This window comes from Solea solea, chromosome 6 (genome assembly GCF_958295425.1).
Source record: "Solea solea chromosome 6, fSolSol10.1, whole genome shotgun sequence".
Lineage (NCBI taxonomy): Eukaryota > Metazoa > Chordata > Actinopteri > Pleuronectiformes > Soleidae > Solea > Solea solea.
The window spans coordinates 5149943-5172536 of NC_081139.1; the positions used below are offsets into that span (position 1 = coordinate 5149943).

Consider the following 22594-nt stretch of genomic DNA (forward strand, 5'->3'; position numbering starts at 1 on the left):
CAGAGCTTTTTGCTGGGGGACGGCAGCTCTGGCTCCAATGCCATTTGGCAAAGACCCCCAATGGGCTTCTTTTTACTTTCTTGTGCTCTGTTAATTTCATTACTTTCGCTGTGACCTTAATTAGCAAAGACTTAAGCTCAGGCGATGACATTCTGCTCTATATGAGAGGAAGAAGGAACCTGGTGGGGAGGTGATTGGCAGCATCATACTTCCTAACAAGGTTCACATTTTGTATCCCAGTCTTTAAGGCTCCATGTGGCGCCGTTAGATCCTCTGTAATCTGGCTTTGTTTTAGAAAACTGCACAGTTGAAGAGCATGGGATGAATTAGCAAGTAAATGCACATTTATCCTTGTAAAAAAATGTTATGTTTTTTTTCATTATATAATCGTGCATACATGCTGATATTATGTGCACACAAATAAGTCTTAAAAAATAAATATTAAAAAAATGAAAAATACTTAACACCAGAAAAAGAGAGCCCTTGTGTCGGAGCCAAAAGCAAAAATTATACTGTCACTAAACTGCAAGTTTTAGTTTTAGTATTAAAGAAAAAGAATCCCGCCCTTCACGCTTTCACACTCAGGCAGTGCAGAGGCATGGGGAGTCAATATGTCAGCGTTTATGGATGCCCTGCAGAGCTGCACAGTGCTGTCAGGCCCCTATTCATGCTCTAATGGCCCCCTGAGGAGCTCGTCTCTCCAGGCTGAAAAGGCCGGGAGGCCCAGTGGATGCCCTGTTGTTGAAGGTGAGCGCTCTCATGGACGCGCTGCGCCTTCATCCATATGACAAGAGCCATAAAAGAGCATCGCTCTCGCTGCTTCTCCCTGTCTGTCTCCTCTGCTTTCTCTTGTTCCCCCCCGCCCTCTTCTCTGCCACTTTTCTCCCCACCTCAAACAGAGAAAAGCAGGCTAATTGTTTGTTGTGAGAGCCAAAGATGATAGAGCCTCCCATCTTTCTTCCGTCTTTGCATATTTTCCCCCTCTTTTTTTCCAAGTGCCTCTGTTCCTTTTCTAAAGAATGTGATTCTGTCCATGAGACAAGGGAAGAAAAGTGTTGGAATTTTCTTGAGGAATGCTGATGTAAAAGCGTCTAAAACTCTGACACTGCCAGTGAGAGGTTGTACAGTTGCAAAAGAAGGCAGCCTTCTCTTAGAATTTTCATCAGATAGTTGTTGAGCTTTTTTGAAGTTTTTAACAGCTGTCTATTTTTGAAGAGTTGCTTTTTTATGGATTTTCTGAGCAGGTTGTTGCTCTTGTTCACAATTGTAACTGGAATTTTGGGGAAAATGCCTTTGGCCCTCATTCACCTGTTAGTAGAACAACATGAGGCATGAGACATTGAATCACATGGCAACCATCCATGAAGGTGAGAATTATTTTATTTTAGATAGATGGATCTTAAATACCCTTATAAAATGTATATAGTTACACATCTCATCCAGATTGAATTTTGGCTAAATGTCAAACCAGTGCCTGGAGAAGGTCACTGATAACCAGTGGAAAAAATGATTATGCTTTCTGACATGTTACCAAGTAACTCGATCTAAACACATTTGCGCAGTTTTTTTTTTGTTTTGTTTTTTTACAAATTCTTTGGTATGGTGATCATAATATAACTGCAGAAATAAACATCCTCATGTTTAGTTTTGTTTTTCTTTAGCTTGGTGATAACAACAGGAAAAGATTATTCATATGGAATTTGTCTTTAAACCATTCTGGTTATCGCTGTCGTCAATCTTGTATTCACATAAGGTTCCTATCTCAGATACATCCTTTGGTAAATGCCTTGAATCACATACCTCCTTTTACTTGGCAAACCCCTTTGGGATGAACAGGCAAGTGCATTAAGCATTGATGCCACACCATTCTCAGAAAAATGCAAATTGGGAAGTTGTTAGCTATTTGATGTTGCTGCGCGATCCCCCACCCCGCCCCCAAAACATCGCTCCACTCCAGTGTTAGTGGTTGAATTGCATGCAGTCCTGGGGACAGGCTGTTTATATGCAGGCCCGGAGCAGCAAAGACAGCAGAGAGACAGATGCATGTCAGAGATAGCAGATCCCATCTCAGGCAGATGCCTTTTATCACAGGCCTGTTTGCATAATTAGGCCTTTTGATATTCACCCCCTCTGACTGACAAAAAGTATAATTGCAGTATCAACTACGACAAAAGGTAGGCACAAAATAAACAAGTCAACATAAATAGGGAGAAAAGAAGCGGTGTTATTTTTGTCCTGTGGGGAAAATAGAGGGAGGGAAAAAAACAGCATTTTGAACTAAATCTGCTGTCAATCACAGTCAACTGGTGTGACTCGGTGCTCAGAGGCTGGTCCTGTAAACGCTTGCAAAACACAGAGCATGAGGCCTGATTGTAATTATGCTGGAACTAATATGATTTTCAAAATGAGCCATTATGAGCTAATGCTGCACTGCCAAAGCCCTGTCTGTTTTTGTCCCTCTGCATTGGATAGTTCTGCAAAGGTATGGCTGATATCAAGGCCATGGGCTTTGAAATGTGACATCTTTGTTTTGTAATGAATATTGCAAGTATTTTATTTTAGAACAGAGCCAATAAGTTGAGTATTATTATTATTATTATTGTTATTATTATTATTAAATTGCTGAATACACTGGATCTTTTTGACAACCTGGTAGACATAGAGTTTATTACTGTTGTTTTGCATGTCAAATGTGGAGCTGTGCAGATCACTTAGTTCATTGCTGTCTTTAAATGGACAGCTGTGTGTTTAATCAGCATTACCTCTGCATCTTGGGGGTAAAGGTGGAGGATTGAGGAGCTTGAAGGGTTGAAGGAAGAAAATGAGGAGTGCAGGAGGAGGTGCAGAGGGGGTCAATATGAAGAGGGTTTTGAGGAGTCAGGGTGTTGATGAGGATCCCATCTGCCTGTAGTCTGAGGAGTATGTGTGTGAGGTCAGAAACAGAGCATCAGAGCAGGGAGCAGGCTTTAAACCTCAGAGTAACCTTAAATCTATTAACTAGTCCTTTAAGAGTATGACTCTGTTTTATCGAAAAGGTCTGGTCGGAATTACAGCCTCATTCAAGCGAAAGCACAGCAGGATGGAAGGGAAAATGTGGTTCTCCACATCTGTGGGGTTTTTAATACAAACCCTCCCTCGGTGATACGAGGCAATGTTACTTGTAAGCGTTTAACCACTGTACAATCAAGACTGGGAGTGAGAATAACGATGCCCGCATAAACACATGACTCTGTTTATCAGTCATGTCCTGAAATGATAATCAATCCAGCATGTCTATACATAAGGCAGACTAAAAAAAAACTTCATTTATAACAGTGCACATTATTTTTTACACAATGCATAGTAGTGTAAGGAAAAGTTATCATAGCCGGAAAACATTTCAAACTAAATGTTAATGTGAACTGTTAAGTTGCTCCAATGACCTGAGATTACTTTGTTTTGTCAAATTATCTGTTAGAATGAAGCAGTTAAGTTCTTCTCCATGTATGCTATAATTACTTTTTATAATATATGCAAATGTGCACATTTGGGAAAAAACTGTTATCTTTCTTGGCAGATGTTATCAGGTATCTTACAATCATGTTTGGTGTATCAATATAGAGCATTTGTATCAAAGGTCAGTGACTGATCCTCCCCAAACCCTGTCCCAGAGCCATGTCTTTCATAAGTCATGGCATTTTTATGACAATTTAGGTTAAGATGGTTTTTACCTCAATAATACCCAGTGTTATCATCAAGCTTAATCAAGCACTTACCCAGACAAAGCATTGTGTTGCCCTGATGAATTCTCATTTATAATGGGCACAATATTAAATCAATATCAGGGCATAAGCACAGAGGGGCCCCTGGAGGAGAGTACATGGCAGTAATCATGCCCACTGGATGGCACATAATTAGATTCTAATTGGATGGTAACTAATGAGACAAGGCATGAGCGGTTTATCAATACCCCTTTGAATGGAAATTACATCAGTTGTATTATACAAAGGTCTAATCAGAAAGTACCTTTTTGTGCTGAGTGGACAAATGAGCTGCTGACCTCGACTGTCCTGGAGGGATATTTGTTTGCATATCTGCTTAGTGCTTTCCAGCCACTAAAATCACTAAATCACCCACTGACAAATGACAGACTTGTCCTTTGCTGTAAAACCAATGTATATGTAGCTACTATAAGTCTGCTTGGTGTAGTAGTACTATGAGAAGGTGCCTAAGCTCTTTGGAACTTCTTAACTTTACTTGGCACTGTTACCCATTTTAGCTTATGACTTAAATACTTCTCTATATGAAATTTGAAGAGTTTTTTTTATTTTAACCCTTTTTATCCTCTTTTTAACAGTTACCAAATATGAATTACCTCTTGAAATACCAGCCAATTATACTTTAAAAACAAACCCACAATTTGGAATTTATTTACAAATTGTACACAAATAATAAACAGGTTTTGGTATCACAAAATTAAATAAAATTAGGCTATATAAATTGTTTCCCAATGTTAATAAACACAAAAATATCTCTTTAAGGGAAAAACAAAAATAGGTACACAAAAACAGTGTACTTTTAATTTCTTTAAGTCCCGTTTGACTTTTCATGTAACCTTAATTCGTGCTTCTGAAGAATCAACTTAAAATGAACCTATAATTCGTAAACGTCAATAAAATGTGGGCCCACACCTATTCCTGAGTCGTAGCTTGGAAGCGTGGAAGCCGAAAACGATGGTGGCCGTTTCACTTGTTATACAAGCGGTAAAACACAATGCACGTGCAAAACGTAATATGGACTCACGAATCCTGGATGTATATAACGAACAAACTGGTAACTGGCAGCAGTTAAAAAGAACGCAGCAGTAGACAGTCTGTAACACCTGTGAGACCAGCAGGCTCTCTGTGCTGGGGGGTCCAACGGAGCCTTCCCGGTCCTCTCGCTCTCATTCACGGTTACTTCTCAGTCACGGTCACCAAATGTCCGTTGTCCTGAAACGAATAATTCAGCTAAGCGTAAGTACATACAGCATTCCAAAAAGAACTAGCAGTAGCTTATTTTAGCAACACCTTTCACACGTAAAGCTAACAGTCCGAAACATGAATATGCTAATGCTAACGGCAGTTAGCGACACACCCGTTTTTTTAAACTATAACAGTTAGTCACAGCATATTAGAACACATGCATGTATATTTACCTCCAGTAGAATCGCAGTAGTCCAAACCACAGCATAACTGACCGTCAGCCACTTTCCGGCTGCCCGATGATAGCTCTCCCCTGCGTTAGCTCAGTGAGTGCTACGGCTAAATCCTGCCCCTCTACCTGGGATGATAATTAGCTTGGCTTCTAGGTCATGACCTTCCAATAATAGTAAAGAATACCGATGATTGACAGGTCATGCTGTACAAACTATGTTAACTCCACGAACCATATTATTTTAACTGCAAATAATGAACTGTGCATATTATGTCGTACATTTTAAACATCTTGTTAATTTAAACAGTTTAACATGTATTTGTATTTTAACATATTAATATATACCGTATTTTAACATTGGAACTGAATGGATCTGAATTTTATGAAATTGCTTCTAAATTAAATTTAGCCAGGGCTACATCAGATCAACGTGGACAGCAGCCAGTGTGTGGCTGCATATACATGAGTTTTACATTCAACCCCGATCCCAGTTGGCCCCATGCAGCGTGTGCCATCTTCCATTTTCCCTTACTCATTACAGGCAGTGCTGTCGACCTTGTGCTCCTGGTTCATGTACAAGAGCAGATGTGTTGGTTCTGTGGGGCTTAATTGAGAGCAGCAATGCAAGCTATTGTCTTTTGAGGTTTATCAGTCATTAGCCTGATAGCATGCTAAATGTGACACAGATTATCACAGCGGTTTACTTGCAAAATAAAGTCTGAGAAAGTACCTCAAACAAAGCAAGGGGAAAGAAAATGATTTGAGGAGGGGAAGACTTTGGTGTACTTTCTCACAGCCTCTGGAGTGAACTCATACTCGAGGGGTTCTCCCCATAGGACACAGAGGTGACTTTGGAAAGTGATCTGTACACTGCTGTCTGCTGGGCTGGTCTCAAGTGTTGTCATGGCAAGTTAACGGGCAAATGGATATACGCATCCTCATGAAAACCAACAAAGGGATATGTGGCGTATGTACATATTCAACTTTGTATGTTCAAGGGTGTTCTGCAGAGGAGAGAGCCTGTGCTTCAAGAATCAATCTTTATTAAAAAGGATAAGACTGGAGAATTGATTTAATGAATGCGGCCTCATGTCCTGCGGCCACATGTAATCCACAGAGAATCACTGAGCATGAGCTCAGGGGGACAAAAAATGTTCGTCGAAGACTCATGGAGTGGCCTGTAATGATAGTCTCCATATAATCCCCTAATTCCTTGTTTAATTAAACTCTGGAGCTGGCCTTGAGACTCTGCCAGCTCTGTTGCTCTTTTGTTCTCACAGTTGTTATTTGGAGGCTATAGGTTTGAGTATTCTTTTGTCTTTCGTCTGGACAGAGCTTGAAACAGACATCAGAGCCATAAAACATTAAATTAGTCAGCAGGACCTCACTCAGGTGAGACATTCAAGTGAGTATTATAGTTCTCATTGGAGATGAATTGCAAAGCGACCACTGTCGGAAGCGTAAATCTCTTCTTACACCCTCTTCTTCAATATCTCCCTTTCTTTCACCCTCTCCCACACTTTCTGGACGGTGCGTGATGCAATCCAACTGGGCCTGGAGCAACGCTGGCACATCACGCCGCCTTGTCACTGTCTCAATGAGGAAATTATGAAAATGTGAATTTTGTGACATGAAATGAAAGGGCCATGTAGTTTGAATAGACATGCAGAGGAGGTGAAAATGATGCAATTTTCTAAATTCAGTTATAACGGTAATGTGCAGTGGTAATGCTTATTTGCTGTCAAGAATTTCCCTGTTGGCCTGGATTGTACATCTTTGTGCTGTATCTAAATTCCTCGAGCAGAAACGCAGCTTAGTTTGAATGCCTAAAAAGTAATGTAAAATTATGTTCTGTTTCATTTAATGACAGCACATGGAAACACACAGTGCAGAATGGTTTTGGTGTGATATTGTGTTCTATTTTATACACTCTGACTGTGATGTATATGAGCAGTCTGCCCAGGGCCAGTGCGAGAGAAAAGCAGGTTGAAGAGCAGCAAGGTGTCCTGTGCAGATTAACCCCACTACCCACGAACACTCTCGCTCCCCCCCTCAGCCCTCTGCCTCCACAGCCTCTGGGGCCCCTTTCACTGGCAGGATTGTGTATCAGGGCCTCTTCTACATTAAATAAGTATCCACAGATTAAGATAATATTCCCCCAGTTGTGTATTGACAGAGGAGTAGCTGTCATTTGAATCTTCTATGTTGCCAGTCTCGATTTCTTCAACAACAAAAGAATCTCCAAATAGCAGATAACACTGTCAGAGCTCATTTATGATCATTTTTACCTCACATTTGATGTTATGTTACTCAAACGTCCCTCAGATAATTCTCACAAAAGACTTTTTGTCATTCCACAATCATATACAGATGGTCCTCTATCCCTTTTTCTTCTCACCTCAGGTAACCGCACAGACGAGGGTTCGGATGTAGATTCGGAGCCTGACTTGCCCCTGAAGAGGAAGCAGAGGCGCAGTCGCACCACCTTCACTGCTGAGCAGCTGGAGGAGCTGGAGAAGGCCTTTGAAAGGACACATTACCCAGACATCTACACCAGAGAGGAGCTGGCTCAGAGGACAAAACTCACAGAGGCCAGAGTACAGGTCAGACTCACTGATAAGTGCCAGAGAACTGGTGTACGCACATAGCTCTCTAACAAACCTGCATGAAAACACATGTTCTCATATCTCCAGTAATACCTTGCCATGCCGGACAGTTTTTCCTCAGTTTGTCCATGTTTATAGAAAACCCATGCCTGAGAAATCTTAGGGATAGAAAGGAGGATTTAGCATTTTAAAAACTAAACAGAAACACATTTTATCCAGAGGCAATGAACCTGATATTTTTGGATAACTCCCAGAGCAAACTGTCAGCAGTTTTTATTGGAACTACATCTTTGGAGGAAATTAGCTCCAATCAAAACTGTTCACAGTGTGATAAGGAACAGCGACACAGAGAGTCAGGATGTCTATGGAGATTTTTAAAATTACATTTAGCTCCATTGCACTGGGTTTGGGATATTGGATATTTCAGGACATGGAGATGACAATATGCATGCCTACTGCTAGAGGTAAGTTGTGCCACATTTAGTCAGTGTGTTCTTTGCTATCTGCGTTAAGTGATCCCTTAAACATATAATTGGTAGCTATGCTCACCTCAAAGAACATTGATGTACTGCAGTAACTTCATCCTGAATATCACTGATGAGACAAATAAACTGCACAAAAGATTAAAGTGAACAGTATAATTGCACATAAAAACTAATTGCACATAAATATTTCAACTGATAAAAATATTATTTGACAACAACACAATGTAACATCCATCAGTGGAAACCAAAATCACCGTTGAGGGCTGGATTCAGAACAACTGAGTAAATCAAATGAAGTGTTCCAATAATATTTGTGAGCTGTGTATTTGGCCTCTGCAGTGGCATGCAGAACTGTTGTAGAGGCTCATACTTGAACACCTTGTGCAAGCCCCATGAGGCTTTCACTATATCAACAGCAAATACTGACTGAATTCACACACACTTACAAAATGTTTTGCTTATTTTTTTAACCTACTGCAATAATGCACTCATCTGTCAGAAAGATGCAAACCATTTTCTGTATTGCACCATGCATATATGGAAATTTGCTGCTCACTGTGAGACTTCATGTTCAAGAGTTTGGACAGTGATACTCCTCCATCTTCACACCTCAGGATCGGGGATCTGTCTGCCAGCCGCTTGCCCTGTGGTTGTATGTAAGATTGAATAAATATGTGTACAGTAGAGTTATGGCAACAGCTGTTCTTTCAAATACTGAGAGAGGGAGAAAAACAGAGGAGAGAAAGGGAATGCATTCCTGATGGATTTCTCATTTCGGCCTTTGGCCAGGATCTCATCCCCAACACTTTCAAGCTTGCCGCTGCTTGTAAAATCTTCCACATATCACACGGGGTTCCTCATCCTCTCTGGGGAACCTATGCCCCGACAACAACATTAATCAATCAGCCGCTAGTAAAAAAATGGTCTGGGGCACCGCTCTCCTCTTACCACAGTCGTTCACACTCCCTCTGAACCCCACCAAAACTCCTCGCTGCATGCTAACTGTTCATCACACTGGAAACATGCAGTTGGGGGGTAACTGATTCCACACATGTCTTTGTCCATCTTAAAACCCCCAACATGCAAGGATGTCCAATGTCTGAGCAGTTAATGCCTCACTCAAGGGAAGAGAAATTTATCTTGTGTCTCTTATGGAGCATAATATTTGTGTTTCGTGTGAGCCAAAGGTGTAGAATTAAAATCTGCATCAATAAAGTTTAATGAAAATAGACAGTCTAATTATATCATTTAGGAAAAAAATGTAATTATGCATTTGTTTTGACTTGGTTCCCACAGTACAGCCATAGCTTGTGTTAGCCACACAACTGCACAACCCAAAAAAAGGTATTTTATCATAAATGTTACATGCATCATTCATATACAATTTATAGTCATCATTAACACCTCAGATTTTAAAGAATAATCCATGCATGTTTAGCTCCATGTGTATTTATGGAGACTGACAAAAATATCTAAAGACGAAAGCAAGAGAAGAAAGAAAATGGAGTGACTGTTGTCTCTTTACTGTGAGATAATAGACTTAAATGATATCATGTGAAAACCTGAGGAATTTGAGTCATGGCTATAATTTGTTAATGCTGTTTCCCTCATAATCTAATTCTCAAAGTCTTTGAAAGTCTCAAAAGGTCAACTCAAACTTAATTTTCTGGGAAGGTTAAGAAAAAGCAATGCCCACAATTGCTCCACAGTGAGGATAAGAGTTTGTGACAAGATATGCTATGAATTTATCCGATTTATCCGAGTTTGATTGTTTTGTCAAAGCACCCCTAAGAAAATTTAAATTCCCAAACTACTGGATTGCAAGCATTTTAACATCTAGATCATGAGGATAAAATAAATACAGATAATTTTCTGGAGCATGCGTGTGTCCACCAACTGGGCTCTCACATAGGTGCCCAAATAGGGCAAAAGAGGGGAGACCCTTTGGCCTGTGAGCAAAGCTTCTCCAGCACAGCTGCAATGACGCATCTTCCAGATGTTGTTTGAGGGAAACTATAGGCAGCGGGGGTCTCACAGACTCATAATTTAACTTGAATTTGTGTCCACAGTCATGCTTCATCTCTCTCCATTTGTCATTAAACATGGGGATAATGTGGAGTGGAGTTTGCTCAGGTGCATTACTTGGGTGCAAACACGGCAACCATCACAGCCCAATGCTGAAGTGTTATAAATTAAACCGCTAAAGTGTTTGGCTTAGCACTGACACACAACCTAAACTCATAAACAGAGCTAATTCCCCTGTGTCTGCCATTTTAAGACCTTTTCACCATCCATCTTTATCAGCACTGCTGCCCCTTTCAGCAGAGCCACCAGTGCTGCTCCACCATCACAGGCCCCACAATGGTTTTATCACCCCGACTGACAAATTGTGGGATATGATCCATATCTCTCGGCAATTAGTTCCAGACTGTCTCATTGGGAGGGGATAGTGCCAAGTCTACCTTCAGCATATGCTCCGCTGATGCAGTGCACACTGTCACTTTTCATCTGATAGCCCCTCACTTTTAACCAAGGCTGGCGGCAAAGCCATTCTCTGAGCTATTAGGAAAGAGAGCAGCGTTTGTGTCCGCTCCCTCCGAGGAGTGGACCAGGTGGGGGGAGCGGCTGGGTGGGTGCAGAATATAAGCTGCAGGCCGCTGTAAATCAGCACTCACAGATTAACCAAATTACATTCTCCTCTATTTAGACCAAAGTTTTTTAAGAGACCAACTTCTGAGTCTCGGCTGAGGCTCATCATCTCAGCATGCCGCCACTGGCTCGATTTACCAAATCTGTCACATAGATCCTCTTTCATTACCAATAAACATTCTACGCGTAGCTATTATAGTTCGTGGAATCTAATAAGGTATAAGCATTGCTTTTTTACGAAGCGTGCAAATCAATTTGGTAAAAAGTTTCTCTCTTTATCTGTGGCTTGTGCTCGCCTGTTGATGTATGGAATGAGCACAGAGTCGGAACTGGTCCTTCTTAGCGTTTTTGTGAAAGAGCAGTTCAGCAAAACCCAAACCCACACTGATGCTTTTTAAACCACTTTTCAATGTAACAAGTGAAAAATGTAATCCCACGGCAAGGTATCAAGAGGTAATACGCCATTTTCTGATTGTTATAATATTAGTCAAGTACCAGCGGCAAGAGAGCAAATCACAATGGGAGCTGAGTGGTGACAACCAAACCCAACAGGCAACGCTATTCCCGCCAGTACGGGTTTATGTTTCATAAAGGAATAAATAGGATTTGTGCAGATTGCAAGGGAGAAATTGTTGCAATGCATCAGTGTGAATGTTCTAACAGTTTCTTATTATTAGAATTTAAATGACTTTGGGTACAGTGCTTCTGTACTCCTGATACTTATCAAGCTAATCCCACTCTCCCCTCAAATTCATACTCCTAGCTACTTTAATTAGCATAGTGCCAGTCTGGAAGGCAAGCAGGGAGGGAATCAGAGAGAGGGGAAGAAGGAGAGAGGAGAGGGGGGATGTGTGCGGGTTCGGGGGGGGAGGTATTGCGTGGTATGAGACAGAAGAGGATTTGTATGTTGAGGCTGGTTGCATCACCCCGCTGTGTTTTTGTGGATATGAAGTCAGCAGCACATTTTGTTTTGTCATTATCTTGGCTCTGAGTATTTATCTACCGAATGTTGCAAATTGGCTCCTGAAAGGTGTCACATATTCTGTACTTTGTCTTTGACAAAATGAATAATTGGAGGATCGACTGAACGGTGAATTTCTTAAATGTGAGCCATCCCGTGTAAGTAACAAGAGAGCGGGGGTTTTAGCGTGTGAGGAAAATTGTCACTGATCATTGATAAGAAAATGCAAAATTCATGGAAAAATGGAAGCTTAAAGGCAACGGAAAGACGCCAGCAGCCAAACTTAAGCTTGAGACTAAAACGCGTCACAATACTGAATGCTGTGTTTTGCCAGGTTTTTCATCCAATTGTATGTTTGAAGTTTTCATCCAAGACCTCCTTCTCCCTTTTGTCCTCATCCAACTGAGTCCTCCTTCAAGCCTCCTCCTTTTGTTTCACAAGCAGAGTTAAGCTTGACTTCTATAAGTTGGGTTTACTGCTCCGGCGGTTTCTATCCTCCCTCCCATAGTTTCTCCACAATGATTCAGAGATATGCTGCAGATGTGTCCAACAGCAGTGTATACAGGGAAACCCTTTTTGTCCATGACAGCAAGACAAAAGTGAGCCCCTTTAATTTGGCTGCACACTTGTAGGTTGTGAGGGAACATGAAGGAGCCTTTGCCACTGCTGCTGCTGCTGCTGCTGCTCTCTGTGCTGCACTGAGTTAAACCGGATTGAGGAAAGTGCAGGATAATCTGTGGGCCAAGGTGACTTTGTGATCAGGTTCCAGAGTGTAGCCTCAAGTCCTCAGCTTTAAGCTGTGTGTTGGACTCTGTGAGAGTGTATGTGTTCATGTCCGAGAGTCCGCTCACAATTTATGCATGTATGTGATACTGTATGGGCAGCTGTGTACATGCACAATGCCACTTGTCTCCAGTCTGTGCTGAGAGACAGATGATTGTTGGAGAAAAGCCCAGAGTGTGTGACTCGTCTCTTGTCCCACTTTAATATACAGTCTTTTGTCAAAGTGGACACATTGCACCTGGTGTTCATGCACAATAACTGAGTAGAGCTGCAACCTCTACCTCTGCTAGTTTAGGTTAAAGCCTTTTTAAAGCCTAATACTACTACTGCCAGTTCCTGTAAAGTTGCTTGTTGCTTTTTGTCCAACATTTCTACCTAGCAGACTCTATATACAAGTTTAATAGCAAGGATAATACATTATATTGTGTTTCTGAAGCAAAATGACTTTCATTACTTAAGTGTTACTTAAGATTATGTGTTTTCCCCTCATATCATCAGTATCTTCTGCATAAAAAACACCATTATGCATCAAAACAATCCACAACAATATGTAACAAATCCTTCATTAGGTCTCAAACTATGGTCTGCTTTAGAGAACATCTTATGGATGTCTCACTAAATTTCACTCCGGTCCTTCCTCCTCCTCCTCCCTATGTCACTTTTGCAACGTATAGATGACACATACTGTAGTGTAGGAAACATCGCAGTTAGTGCCCGAGTGTGTCCATGGGCCACAGTGAAGGACCTTATCAACTCCTGTCCTTCTGCCTAAGAGGATATATGTCCTCATCTGCAAGCTGTAAAATGTCTGACTGTTTCAAACGACTACAGAGACACATCAAAAGTGTTTGACTTATTACATGTGGCTTCCTTACAATGTTTGCTTTCCACAACTAACCTTTCCTAACAATTAACATTTATTTACATTTAGCCACATAAAGTAAAAACAAGCCATTGTGACTTGAGGCAGAAGACACAATAAAAAACCTTAGTCTATTGATTTAAACAAACCAATAATCTCTCCTAACTATTTTAGTCTTAAACGTAGAGACGGGTTTCAGACTGTGGTCTCATGTCTCATGGTGTCCTGCACTCATGCCCTTCTGAACAGCTTTCATGAAGTCCAGGCACTAATTCCATTATCTCCAAGTAATTTGCAAAACATTTCAGCACTAACACACTTACATCATTTTTTGGATTATGATTACTGGCCAGAGGTAGTGGCATATGACACACAAATAGCTGATAAATGTTTGTCTAATGTCTGGTCTCATGAGACGAAACAAGCCCTGTGTTTACAAAGGATTTTGTGATCGAGAATGTGTAAATATTTACCTTTGCATTCAAAGTGTTTCTATTTATGAATTATTATGATAAAGGAAATGTGGCAGTGCAGCCTCAAATCTAATGTAACAGTATTTTGTAAAGTTAAAGAAAACACAAAAAAACAACAGACTAGCGACTTCACCGCTGAAGTGTTTTGTGTCGTCCATGATGGAACACCTCCTTCCTAAAGTTTGGATGACAACAGGGGAAGGAAGTGAAAGTGGACATAAAAGAGGGGCTGGGTGAGTGGATGAGGTCGGAGGTGAAGTGGCCATTCGGGGTGGGGTGAAGGGGAGTGTGTGGAAGGAAGGGGTGTGCCCCCGTGTCCCCTCCCCTGTCCTAGGCAGCTGTTTGTCTGGCCAAGATGCAGCTTAGTTCAGACCATGACCACGCTCCACTACATCCTAATAGCAGACATTTCACTGGAGCCATGCACCACATTTGTTTAGCAATATGTGATTGAGGGACTCAAGCAGGGTCCTGAGAGGCTGAGTTGGTCTGAAATAATGAGATTTCCTGTTGGTTTTTCCCAGTTGCACTGTTGAGGTTTGCTCAGCCCAACCATCACCTGTTGCATCCCGAAAAAGGAAAAAAAAAAATGCATTGCCTGTGTGGAAAAGAAAAAAAAAAACACATTCGAATTAAGATCTCTGTTGGACTGAGATCCCTTGTAGGCCTTTTAACAGTTTATATGTATGTTTGTGTGTACAAAAAAGAGGCAGCCCCTGAAAAGCAGTGAGTATGTCGCTGGGTAAGTCCCCTTGAAAGTGTCCTTCTTTAAGACCTGTTTAAAAGGGACGCCCCCTCTTTGTGTCCACTGTTCTCCGTGGCGTATGGAGGAGCTTTTGTCCCCCCCTTTCATGTGTCCTCACAATAGCCCGGGCCGTTTGAAACACAACAGTAGATGAACTGCTCTGACAGTGTATTAAACTCTGATGAATTGCCTGTGCGAGGCATAGATCACTGTCCTTCAACCCTCAGCACACAGTGAAGCCAGGGCCTTGTCTTGGTTAAATGGAACAGGTTGGCGACTCTTTTCAGACTCGTCTGATTATGTTTGTGTTTTGTTGAAGCAGAAGTCTTTTTAAAATGTGTAAATCTTTGTGGTTCAAAAGAGTTCTATTTTCCCCCCCGTTTCATTCAGGGAGCTGACATTGTGTGTCTGCGCTTCAGTGCTGCTCATTTTGTAAGCGTTTTTTTGCTATTTTCCAGACTCGGGACTCTTGTGTTTGACTCTTAAAGTTAAAACACTTTCTGCAAAGTGACTTTTAAAGCTCTCAAAACAAACCGTGCTGAAGCGGCACATTTTTTTACGCAAGCACACTTAATATTTCTCTGCATCTCCAGAGAAAATGATGGCCTCTCGCAAATCTTTCACACACACAAGCTGTGTGTTGTGGAGACTACTCACCTACGTCTGACCTTTAAATGACTTCTTCCCTCTGAAGGAGGCTTAGGGCAGCGTGTTTACACAGATCACAGCTCCAGCCACTTAAGAACAACAGGGACAGACCACTGAGCCTCTATTGCTGCTCCCACAGGGACCGCTGACTCTCACCACCACTCACACTAACTGGCCGATTAATCACAGGTGGCAGGAGCCAGCACACTCTGCAGAGGGTCTGCTCAAGTCACATACCCACCACTATTAGTATAAACTCAGCTTTCCTGTACACACAAGACATAAGTAACCAGCAAAAAATACACAATTTGTTGATGATTTGTTTTGTTTCTTTGACATAGGTGTGGTTCAGCAACAGGCGAGCTCGGTGGCGTAAACAGGCCGGGGCTAATCAGCTAGCAGCCTTCAACCACTTGCTTCCTGGAGGATTCCCACCCACAGGCATGCCGACTTTACCCACATACCAGCTGCAAGAGTCCGGCTATCCCAGCGCAGCGCTATCGCAGGGTGAGTCTCCGAGCGAAGATCTTCCACTGAAAACATACAGTACCCAGTACGAGGTTAATGTCATTTTGGTAAAGATTACATTAGTGGTTTATTTATTATTTGGGGGTTTGCCATCCATATTTCATGTTCATGTTAACGTCATTACAGACCATGTGCTGCATATAAGAGCCATGCAGCAAGTAGTTATCTTTACAATCACTGCTTTGTCCACCTATTTTTGTATGTTACAAGGCTAATTTTTAATGTACAGCGATGAATGTAATGGATAAAAAAATGAGCAGGCGTTATAATCTGGGATTTATGACCTCATGTGTCTGCACAGACTTTAACGTGATTTGTCTTTGATTTGTTCTCACTTGTGCACTCTTTTGTGTGTTTTTTTCTGTGTGTCAGAGGGCAGCAGTACGTTGCACAGACCTCAGCCGCTGCCTCCGTCCTCCATGCACCAGGGAGGTCTGAGCGCTGACGGCGGCTCTGCGTACGGCCTTTCATCCAATCGCCACAGCTTCTCCAGCTACTCTGATACTTTCATGAGCCCCTCAGCATCCAGCAACCACATGAACGCTGTCGGCAACGGGCTTTCTCCACAGGTCAGTCCATCCGTGCTTTACCTCATACTATACTGTACCACATATTGTCCCCCCCACAGGTAGCTTTACCATCCCTCTGCTTTCCTCCGCCGTTCACTGCTCAGAAATGTAATTGTAATTTGACTGAAATTAAGATTCAGAAACGGCATGTTCAGCAAAATAACTGCCAGTGTGGGCTTTTATGTTCGCCTTCCAAAGCCCTGGATTTACTCTGGCTTTCCTAAATTGCTACATTTGTAAAACAATTGGATTAACATCAACAAATTAAAATTCATCTTGATAGCACTACAAGTGCTCAAGCTGCTCCAAACAGCGGGTTCGACTTTCCTGGGACGTCTAAATCCTGCACAGCACAGCCAGAACACATGCAGATGAAATAATTAACTAAAGCTTATAAATGTACACCCATAATCTTCTTCATGTAATTGTCAGCAGTGGGAAGACTCCAGTGCTATGTGTGATTTTCTTCCTCTCACTGCTGCATTATTTCCTCACAAGCTCACATCGATATTTGTCACGATAAATAGATACTGTTTGTGCCATCTTAAAGCGTAATCCTCTATGTGAACGTTTATTTTACTACTTTACTGCTGGATCTCACATGTTAACCTCCGGTAATGGGCATTAAACTGCAACTCTACGGCTTTAAGTAACACGGAATTAAAAAAAAGAAAGAAAGAAAATGGTATGGTATTTATTGATGCACATTAGGTGTACATAGTGAATTATGCACAATTACCCATCAATACTGGCCACTCTTGCCCACCCTCACCAACAAGATGTGGTTAACAGGCAGAAAATAAGATTGAAATGGTGTGTAAAGAGTTGAAAATGAATTTCAATGCTGCATTTGTCCACAATTACCCCGTCGTTCACACGTGTTTTATTGGGAGTTTTTTTTTTCTTTCTTTCTTTCTCCTTCTTCTTCAAATATTTCTCAAAGCAGATTGGAAACATTCTTGGTATTACCCTCTTTCTTCAGAGAAAAAAGAATTAAGGATTTTGTGACAAAAAAGAGATTTTCTTTGCTGCTGGAGCGACGAAGGATAACATGGAGGCTCACAGCGTGTTTGATTGTTAATCGTGGCACAGGGGCTTTAACTGCTAATGCTCTCACTGCAAACCTGCACAAAAACACCAGGAACAGTCTTTTTTTCCTTTTTTTTTTTTTTTTTCATTAATGGCCCTCTCTAATACTGGCATGGGGTACTCTGGTGCTTTCTCTCCCTCTCTGCACAGGCATTCAAGAATGTTGGGATATTAAACATTTCCTGTCATAGTGAGGATTAGAACAGGAGCCTTTGGGCAACTGTACGTCATGGATTTTCGGTATTCAATTATTTTATCAAGTGGGTTTGATGAAAGTCTATAAAAATCCGATATTAAATGCAGTTGTTTTTTTTTTTATTTGTACTTATTCATTTTCAAGTTAAATTGTGTATTTCTTTTTTACATGCATGTGGTGTGGGTGTTTTGATGTGCCACGTCGTGTTTCCACTGCAAAGAATTGAAATGTATTGAATGCATGCAGAATGCTGTGTGGCATTCCTATCAGTCTCTCAGCATGGAGATGAATGTTCCCACTGACAGCGAAATCAGAGTTCACTCTGTGGTGCAGTGTCCTGCTGTGCCACAGTGTGTGTGTGTGTGTGTGTGTGTGTGTGTGTGTGTGTGTCACTGCTGAAACGTGTAGCTATCAACACAGAAAAACCCACACACCAACAAACACTGAGTATTCCCCGTCCGAGTTAGACCTTGCGTTGTACTTCCAACTTGCATTTAAAGACATTTCATTCAATCTGTATAAGTCAGTGTCAGCTTTGGAGAAGTGTCAACACACATTTGACTGCTTGCGTTTGATTTTTTTCCTGATTTATAGCATGTTTTGCCTTTCCCGGTTTCAGAAAAAAACTTGAGCAGGCAGTCTACCGAGATGGAAATGAGAATTTGATATTGTAAGTTACAGACAGCATCTGTTAGCAGGAGATATGCTTGTGCATTTCTATGTATGAGCTATTTCTTCATGTGTCTGGCACTGATGGCCTTGCTGTAGAGATTGACAAAAAAATTCTCTGATTCCCGGTAAATGGGCTGTGGTGGCAGGACGCCAAGCCTGTAATGGAATCCTGCAGCGTTCAGCAGTCCCGACAGGAGCCCGTGTCCATCCCAGTCCCATAACCTACCCCGACAGCACACATTTGCCCATTACTGTGGTGGAAAAGCTATCCACACTCAAACTGGTTGCTGTCATTGTGGGGGTATACAACGTGTTTGACTGAGGCCGAGGGAGACAGTGTATTAGAGGTGGTGAGAGTGAAGCTGTGCATGGCTGGGAAAAAAAAGTATGAAACCAGAAGTGTGTTTTGTTGTTGGGCTTGTTTCATTTAGCGGCACAGCAGGTGTAGGAGAGAAGGATAGGCAAGGGCATGAAGGACAGGCATGCCAGTATTTTTCAGCCAAGTATACCCGGAGATTTGAGCTTATGTTGGCCTTTTCAGTATGGACTTTTTCATTTTCTATATTTTCTTCTTTAGAAATGGGCTTCTTTAGCGGCTGCAGCAATGCCTCAAAATTGAATTTTGCATTATTCTGACTAGAAAACAATATTTGCAGATGGTGTCGCTTAAGATTACAAAGTCAGGCTTTAAGAGCCCACACAATTATCAGGTTTTTATATATTATTTGTAGCATTTGGCCAGCCATCCTCACTACTGCATGACAGGGACACTTGCTGGGAAAGGAAAGGAAACAGTTGGGTTTGCCTGCTGACAGGGACCTAAAAGAACCAAACCCTTTCTCATGCAGACTAAAAGTGGCAAATGCACTGTTTCCTGGTGTTACGAGATCATTCCGGACCTGTGGGTTAAGTTGGAAGTCAGAGATACCTATAGGTGTCGTGGAAAGAGATTTCATTGCCCGTTTGATGAGGGGAAGTTTGCAAAGTTTTGTGAGGAACTTCTGTTCTGTTTTGCAGTTTTATGAAAAAGTTGTTGTGTTATGGAATGACAAGGATGTGTGTATGTGAGGATGGCCCTTTGGGCTGTGTGAGTGGGCCGGGCCTCCACACATACACATTCACACGCGCACACATACACGGGATCAGAGGCAGAGCGGCTCTCACCCCTGCCTCCCTTTGATCTGTGTCCCCAGGCCTGCCTGCCTGCCCGCGCGGCACTGTACCGTACCACGCATGCTGACACCATGCTCACCAGAGACTCCCCACAACTGTCTGAGAGAGATAAGCCAGGGGAGACTCCAAACTGTGCTGCTCCTCTTCCATTAGCTAGTGCAGACGCTTCTTTTAAAAAGCGGGATGAATTATTTTTAAGAAGCAAGCTCTGCCGTTGCCAAAAAAAAATGGAGAGGGGAAAATGTACGGAACAATCTGGAGCTCTGGCTTCATTCCGCCTCCCTCCCTGACTTCTAACAAGACATTCTGCACCTGAATACCAATGAGAGGGGGAGATTCATGTAGTCCCCCACATTATTAAAACTTGGGCATTAAGCCTCTCACCGGGCACTGTGTCAGCTGGCAGGCTCCACTGACAACAAATCAAAGGGGATGAGCACATAGCCCGCATTCATAGCTCAGCCACTCGCAGTGCAAGAGGGGGAATACATACTGGTTAATTAGAACTCCCATTAAAACAAATACTGTTTCAATTTGGCAAGTATAAAAAAAGATGTAAGAGGCTTTCAGAAAAAAGGGACCTGCTGTCAGCAGCTGCCAAGAAAATCCAGGGACTGTAAATCATATCCACTGGCTATACTGTTTCTGAACAGATTATTAGTGTTTGCTGTTGTTTTGCAACACTTTTGAACTCGGAGGAAAGATTCTCCAGAAACGCACATGTACAGTACAGCTGCACACACTGTGGTCGATGTGTCGTGCTGGCCTGCGTCAGTACAGTACGTATGTGATCATTTAGCTTTTATGACTAACAGCACTTATCAGTACAAACTTTTATGACACTTTATGGAACCAAAGAGTGATACATTATATTCACTGATAATGAGGTTAAGTAGGAAACTACGAGAGCAGAATAAGATGACAAATATAGGGGTTTTATTAGACCAAAATATTTACAAAAACCAAGAATAAGTGATAATACTTTATGAAATTGCCCTAGAGTTTATGTCAAAATAAGCTATGACAGCTCTTTTGACCAAGAGAGACACACACACATCTTCTCTCTGCCTGATATTATATACTATACCGGCCAGTCCGTAGACAATTACAGGGGGGAGAGATGGTCTTCTTTATCTGAGGAGGAGTGTAGCAGGCTGCCATAACGCCCCCCTGGCTGTCACAGTGGTTGAGTCCAATCAACCAAGTTCATCTACTTAAACAGTTGCAGTTCAAGGATCACCTACAGGACACTGTCAATGGTTTGTTAGCACTTTACATTTAAAAGATTGTGTGCACTCAATCTGAACACTGTAGTTCATTAGTCCAGTGCAGTTCAGTAGTCCAGATTCTGAGTGTTAAATTTGAAATTTGAACAGTATAAAACATATTTAAAATAAATAAAAATCAAGTTTTTGTCTCAATGTCCAAAAACTCCAAAAACTGGCCAAAAAAATGGAAACTATTTACAGGCGCTTTTTCCCCCACTTTTTTCCTATCTGGCGACAAAGACACTGATTCGCCAGCTTCCTACAACAGCGCAAGAGAAATGACCGAAATAACCACATGTTGGCTTTGACGACATGTTTGGCAACTTCTCAGCTTTCAGAAACCGTCAGAATTTTTCCGATAGCACAAACCCTTTGCGTAAATACGATAAAGCAAAGTGAGCTTGAGCAAACGTGTCGTTTGCGATACGCAATACGCTCGGTGTCCTGTTGTTCAGCTGGTACTCGCAACTGCCACACTGCTTTAAATGCAAACCTCGTTTGCAGGTACCTGAGACAGTGCTGCAGTTTACCAGCTGCCTGTAAAAACCTGTGACATTTGTCGCTCTCTGCATCATTTTAGTCTCTCAAGCACCTAATTACAGTCATTTTTCTCTCCATTCCAAAATATTTTTGGTCAGAGCTTTGTGTATTCAACTATTTTTCCTCTACCAATGTTCCTTACCTCTATTTGGCATTTTGTCATCCTACGATGCCTTGCCAATAGTAGCTTTGCTCTCTATTTCCCTCTCTCTCTCTCTCTCCCCACCTTCCTCTCTTGCTCCAGCTCTCTCCCCTGGAGAGGCAGCTCTTCTCCCTACGCCCAGATGAAAGGCTACGGCGGACAATAAAAATGCTATTTAAATGCAAGGGTGTTTGTGTGCGGGTGAGATATTTCCTGCTGAAAGTGAGCTGCTGCAACCTGATAAATAGTAAATATAAGGGAATGTGATTTACATTTATCTTGCAGAGGCAGCCAATATGAATTTCAGTAAATCCTAGAAGATGGGGATTTAAAGGAGGAAAATGACTGCGACTGATTCACATGCTGTGTCCCACGCAGCTGAAATGCCTATAAGGTGGAGAGTGCTACTGCCTTTATTAAAGTATAGGCACAGACATCGATCCTATCTAAAATGCCTATTACACACAGACGTACACTGTGTCGCATTCTCATCTGAGGAGATATCAGCCTCACACACACACACACACATAATTTGAAGGTTACTTGCACAAAAAAAAAAACAAGGCTACAGGGCAGGTGAAGTGTCTGGTGTGTACACCGAGTGACCCACCTCTGAGGGGTTCAAGGGTCAGGGTGCAGAGGGTTATGGGACAGCTGAGGGAGAGAGAGAGAGGGCCAGTTTCACTGTGAACCTGCCCATACGAGCCAGAGGTTTGGGATGTTGTCTGGCTGCATGTGGTTCCCGTTAGTTCCAGATGCCACTCTGACAGGTGCATAAGCTGTGATTAATACTCTCTCTGACTTTTTCTCTCACCCTCGTTTTCTCGTCCTGTCCCCTTCTTCCCTCCGTCTCTCATCATCTCTGGATGTCCCTCACTGGTTGCTCATTAACTCAAACACTCACTTTCACATGGACACCTATAGTATATAATTTAGATTGTCCAATCAACGCCATCCAACAATTTGGCATGTTAAAAAGGAAATATGTGGCTTTATTCCATGTGTGCCTTTTCTTTTTCTTTTTTTTCCT

General features: G+C 42.0%; 1 protein-coding gene across 6 annotated transcripts in view; it reads left to right on the forward strand.

Annotated features, from left to right (window-relative positions):
- Nucleotides 1–22594, forward strand: part of pax7a (paired box 7a) — a 46620-nt gene that overhangs the window by 13410 nt on the left and 10616 nt on the right. For all 6 annotated transcript variants that reach the window (XM_058631370.1, XM_058631374.1, XM_058631372.1 and 3 more), the window contains 3 exons: nt 7579–7778; nt 15729–15894; nt 16288–16484. In XM_058631370.1, coding sequence (XP_058487353.1) covers nt 7579–7778; nt 15729–15894; nt 16288–16484 — 563 coding nt within the window. The remainder of the gene's footprint in view (nt 1–7578; nt 7779–15728; nt 15895–16287; nt 16485–22594) is intronic.